The sequence below is a fragment of the Centruroides sculpturatus genome, unplaced genomic scaffold, assembly GCF_000671375.1.
Source record: "Centruroides sculpturatus isolate CEXI.00-Female unplaced genomic scaffold, Cexi_2.0 scaffold71, whole genome shotgun sequence".
NCBI lineage: Eukaryota > Metazoa > Arthropoda > Arachnida > Scorpiones > Buthidae > Centruroides > Centruroides sculpturatus.
The window spans coordinates 92189-103273 of record NW_019384332.1 but is presented as its reverse complement, the minus strand read 5'-3'; the positions used below and the strand labels follow the sequence as shown (position 1 = coordinate 103273).

Here is an 11085-nt window from a genome sequence, read left to right as displayed (position 1 = left end):
GGACATCAAGAACCAAACCGAAATTTCACAATTAGTTTTGCTTTAATTAATAAGTGCATGAGCAAAGTGTAACACTTTCACAACAATTTTACAATTTCAGCTGTGTATTGAACCACATACTATTGCTTCTAGTTTTACACTGCAAAGAAACAGCAGATATTCATCTAAACACATTGTTACAGAGGATATAGAATGTTAATTTCAATCAGCAACCAAACAATGGTCCCATATATCCGAGGGGAAAGCGAAGAAAAGGCTAAATATATAACAAGTACCGGGCGAAAATATATTCACAATTGCAAAGCACGTATGCCACAAATTCATCTAACAGTGTAAGCACATTTTAAAAATTGACAAAATAATAATAATTAAAAAAGCTAAGATTACAAATGCACAAACTGATTACATGACCATTTGCATGCCATTTGACCGTCATTATTGCTCTGTAGAGATAATGACTAACCGCACGTTTGAGTGGGCCGCACAATTCGCGCAAAAACCACACCCTGTTCTTACAAGGCACCAACAGACGACATCTGCAAGCACGCACATCAAATGGAATGCAGTCGGTACCAGCCGAATGCCTAATGATTGTATTATTGTTCAGTTTCATGTAATTTCTCTGCTAACTGAACAGTTTAAGGCACTGGTCAGAGATAGCTTTTTCCTTTTTTTTTTCCCATAACTCGACTCGGAGGAAATTCGGAACGGAGAAGAGACTTTACAGGAATCGACGTTTGGCACTTTCGGGGAAAATTACGGTCGGATGTGCCGAGCTCTCGGTCCGGTGGATTTCGAAAAAAACGCCACTCGTTATTTTCGCCATCGTCCCGTACCGCTCAGTACTCTCCTGTCGGCTACGTTTCTCGAAATGCCTTTGGATTTTTCTACGATCGGAAACGAGGAAAATGCACTCAATTCTATTTCCTCCAAACTGTAACATAAATATACGAACAAGCAGGAGTGGATTTTACATATAATTACACACACATGCACAAATTGTACACATTTAACCATAACAGCAGCATGAACAGTGGTGATAGCTACAAACTTTGAAGTTTAACAGGCACTTCCACCCAACTTGGTAATCGTTTCATTATATATTTTTGCATTCCTCGCACGGCGAATGATCTCTTAATTACAAGAACTGGCAGATAAACTGACAAGTCGGTTAACAAAACGGGAGGAAAAAATACTTATATATAAGAAATATCAATACGGCATCATTAGATACATTTAATGACACAAATTACAAAAGTTTTATCTACAACAGCCATTTAAATTCGGGCTGCTAAAAATTTCTATTTTAATCTGACAAAAATGAATAAAGTTGACTATCAGGCACAATTTTCAAACTCTCCTGTTATTTTTTTTATTTTATTTTTTTTTATATAGACAATTGGCAGCACCCAACAAACCTGGTCATGATGTCACAGTTGGCTTTCATTTCTTTATATAAACTGTAATTTACAATTTGTCAATGGTCGTCGAAACCGTTTACTATGTTCGGAACGTGTTCTTTTAATTCAGATTTGTTGAAATGTCCTTCTCCGGATCCCGTGTCTCTACCTGCGTTTTCTTTAGGATTAGATTCTTGACCAGACTTGGAAGAGAAGCTGTTCCACTGGCGGTGGTGCCAGTCGACGCGTGGAGACCTGTGCGGATGACTGGACACACCACGGGAGTGGTCAAAGTTACCCTCTGCCCTGTCGTTGTTGGGAGGTCTATCACGCACGTTCACGTTGTACTGGGAACCTTGATTGTGATAGTTTCCATCTCTCCAGCCACCTCTTCCCCTGCCACCCCTTCCTCGGTGAGGATATCTAGGGTTAAAATTATTCTGGGGATTGCGGTAAGCAGGGGACCATCGTCCTCTGTTGGAAAATATTCTCGGTCGACTCTCCTGGCGCATGTGATTCTGAGGATATCGATCCTAAAATATGATCGATTTTAATTATTTTAATTCTAAATGTTATTAAATTTGTAAGTGAGTAACATGTTAATAATTACATACCTGAGTGGGCGACTGACTGGCTACACTACTATTTGCTTCCTTTCTATTGGTTCTTCAGATTTTTCTGAACTAGATACTGAAACAGAAAGGTCCGTGACTGGAGGTGGTTCTACAGGTTCGGGATTTGTTGAACTAGCTACCGACGACACGGAATAGCGTCTCTGACTGTAGTAATTTTTGACTTGATTTACTACAGATAAAACAATAATTACAATGAGAAATCACTAGTTTATAAATTTTAAAATCATCTGAAATAGTAAAAACTTACCTTCACCAAAGTTTCTGATTTCCTATAAAACAAAATTTCAGAATTAAATTATTTTCTTCATTAACACAAAGCCAATTCATAGATATTGGAACAAAAACAGCATAGAGCAAACAAAAATTTTTAAGGTTTTGCATATTATTCTGAGCATATTTAATTTAAACATATATTAATGACCCATAAATGCAACAAGCCAACTTAATACATGTCTTTCTCACTAGCAACATGCAGAAATTTAAGCCAAATTCAAATTTGCAAGTCAAACATGGGCATTCTAATTCAGTAGTGTCTCATAGTTTGAATTTAATTCATTCTGGGAAGCCATTCAATGTCCAAATCAATTTTCCCCATTAGAAATAATGTAGAGTAAATTAACTCATTCCCAGATCCTAAACGATATCCATTTCAATGAACATAAACAGCAAACACACACGATTAAACATCCTAAATAATAAATTAAAACATGAAAAGAACAAATAAAATAAATACTGTATAATAAAATGAAAAAACACACATCAGTTGCACACCATCAACATTGGCATCTTAAACATTGCTGCCAGATCCATGCACAAATGTGGTATTTGTGGACATTGCAGTAAGTTCCTTTTTCAACTCAATTGTTGATACTACAATCTTCCTCTTAAACATTGTTTCTTCCACATACTTCTTGAGTGTCATAGTTAATAGGTAGGAGTTATATATATAACTAAATGCACTATGAATAAAAAAAAAAAAAAAAAACAACAAGAAATGCTTTCACAGTGAGAACAATTTTCACTGCATATGCGGTTTCAAACAAAAGCATCATTCAAACTCCAGATCAAATTTATCTAGAATCTACCACTTATACTTTGGAATGTTCAAAGTATGAAGAACCACTGTACTGTTATAAAGGTTACTATTATTTGTTATAATTTAACAATACTAGCAACTCACTTTTTCATTAAGAAACAAAACATAAAAATACACAATGTAAAGAGAATGCAATGACTTGCAAAGAAGTGTAATCCTTCTCGTATTCAAACTGAAATTTGGAAAGTACAATTTTTGATTTCAAAAAGAACATTTGAGTTTGCATAAAATATTAATTTTTCCAATTTTTAGATATCTGAAACTATATAATATAAGGTGTTGAAATATTAAATTACCACGACAAAATTGTATAAGCTTTATTATGTTCATGATGACAATTGACAATCACTAAATACACTAATTCAGTGTATTCTCCATTTCTGTCATAAAAATGAAGTGTAACTCCATACTTAATTAGAATACTTTACATTTGCTATTTTGATATATTATATTGACCCATATAAATAACTAAATTAAAAGAAAAAATAATTAAAAAAAACTTGTAATATTAGATCTATGAAGAATTTGTTTAAAAAGCATAATGAAAATGTGACATTGCTTTCAATTTTTGTTTCAGCCATCTATGAATTAGCCTTATATAAGTTTTAAATAACTGCTAAATGCTAGTGAAAATTACCTCAGTCATCTTGTCCCGATCCCAAATGAAGCGCAGTGTTCTTCCCAGTTCGTCATCATACTTCCTTTCGACTACAAAATGCTACAATACAAATTACGTTTTGATAAATAACTTTGCACCTTCATAAATTCTTCCAATAAGACTTAATTAATTATGTGTATATTGACAATTTTGTAAATTAACTACATAAAATTCCACCTTTATTTCTATCCTAAGCTCGTTAAGGTCGTTTTCCGAAAGAGTGCTGGCACGCTCGGCCCTCTTCTTCAATTCTACGGCGAGTTCCTGTCGCTGTGTTAGTAACTGTCCTATAAAAGAAAGTAATTTAAATGGTAAAGCAATAAAATGAGCATTTGAATTTTTATTTCTTTTAGCTCTTAATGGAAATTTGCAGTATTTCCAGTCAGAACATTTTTAAAATTTCACTTTACGTACTTGCATCTCTCTTCACCTTTTCCATTTCTTGAGCTATTTGTGTCTGTCTTTCCTCTAGCCTGTTTAAAAATNCGACTGACTGGCTACACTACTATTTGCTTCGTTCCTTTCTATTGGTTCTTCAGATTTTTCTGAACTAGATACTGAAACAGAAAGGTCCGTGACTGGAGGTGGTTCTACAGGTTCGGGATTTGTTGAACTAGCTACCGACGACACGGAACAGCGTCTCTGACTGTAGTAATTTTTGACTTGATTTACTTCACCAAAGTTTCTGATTTCCTCAGTCATCTTGTCCCGATCCCAAATGAAGCGCAGTGTTCTTCCCAGTTCGTCATCATACTTCCTTTCGACTACAAAATGCTTTATTTCTATCCTAAGCTCGTTAAGGTCGTTTTCCGAAAGAGTGCTGGCACGCTCGGCCCTCTTCTTCAATTCTACAGCGAGTTCCTGTCGCTGTGTTAGTAACTGTCTTGCATCTCTCTTCACCTTTTCCATTTCTTGAGCTATTTGTGTCTGTCTTTCCTCTAGCAATTTCTGAACTTCTTGGAAAGCACTTTTTATCCTTTTATCAGAATTTTCTAATTCTTCTTCTAAAAGATTATGTATTCGTTGTAGTGCAGCCGTCTGTCGAGAAAGATCTTTTAAGCATTTCTCTAATCCTGAAAAAGTTTTAAATTTCAGTTAAGACATAACATTTGGAAAAATGCAATTTGCTAAACTTAAATCTGAGAGATTATTAATCAATAGGAAAAGATTACCCTTCCTTCCTTGCGATCTGGAAGAGGTTGAAGAGGAAGATGATGTTGGTAAATTATTATCTTCTGGTGTAACAGACGGTATCCTAGGCTGCACACTAGTTTGGGTCTGAGAATTATCTGGTTGTTTGCTGCAATAGAAAGTTTCTGTTTGAAATACAACATTAAAATATTTTATCTATGTAAAGCATAAGAAGATAGTTGAATAAATAGCAATTTATTAATTAAATTAAATTTTCTGTTACTGGTTTTATTGTGGATTTTAAAAAATTAAAAGCTTTTTATTAACATAAGTAATTTATTAACCTAAACAATGCATAATGTAAGCAACAGATGAACATACAATGAGATTTCACACATACAACTCTTGTAATCATCAAAGTCTGTTTTCAGTTATTTATTTATTTAGCTTATGGCTTTAAGTAATACATATCTTAGTTAGTATACAGGACAGAAAGCAATACAAACACCAATCACAAATGTAAATCCAATTCGAAAACATAGTTTAAATCAGTCACTCAGTTCTCCTGGAGAGAATCTCATTGGGCAATCATCCAAAATACGTCATAGAGTCTGTCTTTCTGCACCACAATAACACTGTGGGTATGCAACCTTTCCCATTTAAAAAGATTGTCTCTGCATATCCTGTCTTGTCCAAATCCTATTCAACACACTCCAAGAATTTCTGGGTAATTCAAATCCAGGTGATTGCTTTGTAATACAGGGGAGTTCTTGACATTCCATTGGAAAGACATCAGCCCATAGCTTTATCCAAGATTCAATAAGGTTGAAATTGCTGGAATTCAGGGTCATAGCTTTTAAGAGAGGGGGATGTCTCAATCTAAGTCTATTTATTTTGAGGTCATCTACATCCTGGTGAATCGGAAGTTGTGGATTGCTCAGTATTTTCCTATATACCTTCAGCAGAGCGCCATCCCTTCAGAGTACAGGTGGAGGGATATTACTCCAAAAAGCTAACCAATCAATAGGAGTAGATTTAATAGTACCTGTTATGATGTGCAAGGCATGATTAAATTGGGCATCTAGTTTGTTAATGAGAACACTGTTCACCCAAACTGGTGCACAGTATTCCACTGCAGAAAAAATCAAGCCAAGAGTAGAAATCTGTAAGGTTGACACTGAAGAGCCCCATGTAGTTCTGTATAACTTTTGAAGGATATTGTTTCTGGTATTGACTTTGGCAACAGGACTCATCAGATGTGTTTTGAACAACAGAGTCTTGTCCAAAGTGACACAAAGATATTTCAAGTTCTTATTGGGTTTCAGTAGATTGTTTTCAAAATAAATCTTTAGCTCTTCATTTGCCAGTTTGTTATTAAGATGAAAGCACATAGCTTCAGTTTTTGTCATACTCAGCTACCCTAGGACAAAAATATTGTCCTAGGGTAGATAAATCTTGTGTCAGGGTCTTCTCAGTTAATCTTAAGATCTTTATGACACATGGCAATCACCAAATCATCAGCATATCCAAATTTTCTTGCATTGTCTGTTTTCAGTCCTTACATTCTTTCCTTTTTTGTCATAAAGAAAAAATAGCATTCCATGATTTGAATTATTACTTCTCTGTTGAAAAAATAGTAGACAACTTAATCCCTTTTCCTCACAATCAGCAGTAGACTACAAACTAGTTTTTAATATCAATAGTAGTTGCAGACTATGGGTGAATTTAGTTCGTGACTAAAACAGTGTTATTGGCTGTTAGAAATGCTGTTCAGCAGTACACAATTTGAAAGATATAACATGTGACAATTTAATTCCCAGAATGCATCCTTAAAAAATGTGTGAAACTGTACACTAGTGGCTTCTATCACCTTCAAAATACTCTCCTTATGCATCTATACACTTAAATATGTGTTCCTATTTACAAAAGCAGGCCTGTAACTCATTTTTTGGAATGTTGTTGTGTGCCTGTCTCACATTTTGTTTGATATCAGTTATATTAGAAAATCTTTCTCCCTTTGACGCAGCTTTTAATTTCGGAAACAGCCAGGAATCATATAGAACTAAGTCGAGTGAATAGGCAGGATGATCTAATTAGATAATCACTTTTTTGGCCAGGAAGTCTCTCACTGTAAAAATACTGCAACTCAGTGCTTTGTAAATGTTACCAAGTGCACGTGTACATCTATTGCTTTCCCAATGGCTAACTAATGACTGGCTCTATCAGCTTGCAATTTATGCACATATTAGTTCAAACCTGTTCAAAGACGAATACTCACAATTTAAATACAATTACAATCATGTGTGATACTACGTATCCATTCCAGGAATTAAATTTTCACACCTCATAAAACTTAGCAAACTCTTATCACCAAAGAAAAAATACTGTAGGATGGGCATTTTCTGGTAGAAATTGAGGAACACCATGAACTGAGTGACGGACAACTAGGCAATAGTTAACTGGGCGACAAAACAGACGAACAATAGACTAAATACAAATTATTTTTGTTTTCTTTATAGAAAAAAATAAAAATCACCGATCTACTACCCAGTAAATTTAATTATTATTTTTTTAAAAATGAGTTAAACATTTTGTAATTTTAAAGATTTTAAAATGATTTTTTAATTAACAAACATATTTATACATGTTACATACAGTACATTAAAACAAAAAAAAACATGAAATTCAAACCAAATTGTTTTATTTTAAATTGATTAATTCATATTATAATTGTATGCAATACCACAAATATTCTATTAAGTTTTCCATATTGTAATTTACAACTTTTCTTAAGATCTTTCAGCCAAATATATATGTAAAAGTGCTTCTAAATAATAAAGTTAAATTTCTGTATAACAAATTTTTTTTTAATTTGTAAGGACCATCAATCATTAAAAGTAGATTACTTCCTCTAGGTCAAATTTGAATTTAGGTTCAATTTCAGGTATCAATCTGTAAATCATTTGTAAAACTGCAGTCCAGGTGTGAAAAATAGTGATCCTTAGATTTAAAACCATCATGTAATCTGCCCCCACGTGACTAAAGGTTATAAAGAGGAAAGAGAAAAATTAGGTCAAAATGCAGTCATTAACAGATAAACAGTTTACAATTAACGAATGTCGAAAATGTAGAAAAGTGATAATTTTGACAACTGTTGGACTAATTTCAGGTTATGAGATTTTATTTTATTTAATAAGTCATCCAGTTGGAATTTGAAGAACTGTTAATATAGTGTTTACTGAAAAAATTAGTGTGTTGTGAGAATTTGATAAAGGCTCAAAGAAAGACATTGTATCAAAGTTTGGAATTCCCGTGAGTAGTTTATGAACAACAAATAATCACAAATAAATTTTGAAATTAGCCGACAATGCAAGATGTAGAGGAAAATATGCTAGAACTTGCATTACGACAATGTAGTCTAAATTTTANTCCTCCGGCTGCCGTTCCAACGATGTAGTGACCTCGGCCTGCAGATCCGTCGAGACGTTCTCCTTGCCAGCCGGCACTTCGTTGGACTGCAGGTTCTCGCGAGAGACTGCTTCCTTCTTATTCTTTTTTTTATTTTTCTTCTTATTTTTGCTATTAGTCTTTGACTTATTGTTACTAGTAACACTCCATTCATTCAATGCCTGCGCAGCTCCATCCTCCGTAAAGGCACTAATAGCTAAATTTTCATCAAATTCATAATACTGAAGAACTAATATGACGTCGTGCTTGCTTTTAGACGGGAAAACTTCACGAACTTTGGCAACCTTTTCCATTAACTGATCATTATTCAGCTGCTGCTCGGAAGCCATAGCTACATTGTTCAGAGCGTCGTACAGTACCGAGGCTTTATTTCCACTTTTGCGTGCCATGATATACGACAATTATAATAATTTGTTTGTATTTTTTTTATTGTTTTTTTATTTTTTTTCTTATTCTCCGAACTCAACGTCTTAGACTTGTCTTTTGCTGGATTCGGGAACAAATAAAGCTGCAGCGACGAGTCCTGGCGAGCGATTTCGAAAACACAAGAAATATGTCAACGCCACGCGAATTCTTCGACGATAATAATTAATAAAATCTTATAATAATACATATTTAAGTCCAAAATAAATATATAAATATAAAAGAATATTTATAATTACGCAATATTGCTGATTTAATATTTGCTGATTTAATATTTGCTGATTTAATATTGCTGATTTAAAATTACAGTTTGATAACAGCGTTTGAAATAAATTACAAATAGCATTGTTAATAAAAATTGTATTAACATGTTTCGCTTTTCTGTTTGCTAATGATATTACGAAAAAAAAAGTTGAAATATTCCTGTCAATTGAAAAATGTCAATTATAACAAAAAATATCTTTTATATTTGAGTTAATTTAAAAACTGATTTTTTTCACCAAGCCCAAAAGTGCTTGGAAAATAATGAATCAGATTGACAGTTAATATAGCCAATATGAAGTTTATTCCGCCCACTTTGTGTTTTTCAGGGAATAGTTAAAATTCTTTAACCTTTAAGGTATTCATTTGTTCCTCATTTATTGCTTTCATTCTATTGAAAGAAGAGTAATTGTTTTTACTTCTAAGAATTTATTGGTTTCATAAATTGGATTAACAGTTAAATTGTGTAATGTACAGGTTATATCAAAAGATGGAGTTTTACTGAACACGTTATTTACTATAGCGTAATTTATTGTTTTTACAATATAAATTGTTCTATTTGAAATAACTCTATACATTAAATTAATTTAAAGAACACTGCTACATTATTAATTAAAGAATTATTATATGCTCTTCTGTATCAACTTTAGTTTATCGAACATTTGTTGAATTTTTTTAGTTCATGAAAATAGTACCAACGTTTAAAAAGTAAATATAATAATAATCAAACTACTTTAAAAAAACAGATTAAATGCTGATAACGTCTTGGAAATACAGTAGAGCGTCGTTTATCCGAATCAATTGGAGACTGGGGTTGTTTGGATAACTTATTTTTCGAATAACCAATTATGTACGAAAAAGTATATTAATTTATCCCGTGTTGAAATTTTTTTCCGTAGCGTGTCGCTTCGCGTTGAATTTTCGTCGATGTTAAGCCTAACAAAGAATATTGTATCGTTAAAAATATTTTTTTTATTTTGTACAAACAAAATAAATATATTGAAAAGTATAAAAACACTAAAAAAATTATACTTCAGAAGTCAATTTAGTATCAAAAACATAAAATATTTGAGTAGCCGAAGACAGCGAAAGATTACAGCGCCACAGCACTGGCGAAAATTTAAATTTGTCGACTGAAATTCCTTCGGATAACCGACGCTCTACTGTAATTACAAATGTAATTTACAAATATGTATTATTATATGAATTATATATCANAAGACAGCGAAAGATTACAGCGCCACAGCACTGGCGAAAATTTAAATTTGTCGACTGAAATTCCTTCGGATAACCGACGCTCTACTGTAATTACAAATGTAATTTACAAATATGTATTATTATATGAATTATATATCAAAAATTTAATTTACAACAATATAACAGGAATATATCGTGAAATACGTTTATTTTAAAATGAGAAATCATATGGTCAATTGGCTATATTATTCTTATAAATAGATCGGTCCCAAAACGTTATAAATCGGGAAAGTTACACCGTCCATTATAATCAACGTTAGGCTATTGTTACCAATTGTGCTAATTACTCACGGGGGACAAACGATAACTATTGTTAGAAATTTCGTACTAAATAGATCCTATCTTCGAACTTAGTTGTAACTGAAGCATACTCTTTATCCTTTACATGCAGTAACGGCATGACAAGAATTCTTAGGAAATATTTGTCTTGTACATTTTACCTTGTTTAATTGTACTTGTACATTGAAGGCTTTCTTAGGAGCTAAACATTTTTCTTCCGAATTTTTTAGTTTAATTTTGTGACCTGTTAAGTTCATGAGTTTTCTTGCAAGAAATGTAAAACATTTTAATTTATAACGTTAAATTAAGTTTACGAAGTGTGTTACAAATAAAACTGCACACATTTCTACAGCAATTGTTTGTAATAAATTGAGTTCGATAACAAAAAGTTTTTATTTTCTATTTAATGCTATCAGCCGAGTATTGTGATTCGCAATTGATAAAGAGGTGTAAGTATTCATTTAGAAATTCTTTTCT

At 32.8% G+C, this 11085-nt stretch overlaps 2 protein-coding genes across 2 annotated transcripts; both read right to left on the bottom strand.

Moving 5' to 3' along the window:
* Nucleotides 1-1223: 1223 nt before the first annotated feature.
* Nucleotides 1224-5122, bottom strand: LOC111630418 (SPATS2-like protein). The gene is made up of 8 exons (XM_023374509.1): nucleotides 4962-5122; nucleotides 4733-4862; nucleotides 4204-4262; nucleotides 3967-4076; nucleotides 3769-3849; nucleotides 2283-2304; nucleotides 2015-2204; nucleotides 1224-1933 (listed from the first exon to the last, which is right to left on the bottom strand). Exons 3-7 carry the CDS (start codon nucleotides 4226-4228, stop codon nucleotides 2035-2037), a joined length of 408 nt encoding a protein of 135 aa, XP_023230277.1. The 5' UTR covers nucleotides 4229-4262; nucleotides 4733-4862; nucleotides 4962-5122; the 3' UTR covers nucleotides 1224-1933; nucleotides 2015-2034.
* A 3223-nt stretch (nucleotides 5123-8345) lies between these two features.
* Nucleotides 8346-8929, bottom strand: LOC111630397 (spermatogenesis-associated serine-rich protein 2-like). Its single transcript, XM_023374491.1, has one exon. The coding sequence runs from the start codon at nucleotides 8775-8777 to the stop codon at nucleotides 8346-8348; it is 432 nt and encodes a 143-aa protein (XP_023230259.1). The 5' UTR covers nucleotides 8778-8929.
* Nucleotides 8930-11085: the final 2156 nt, after the last annotated feature.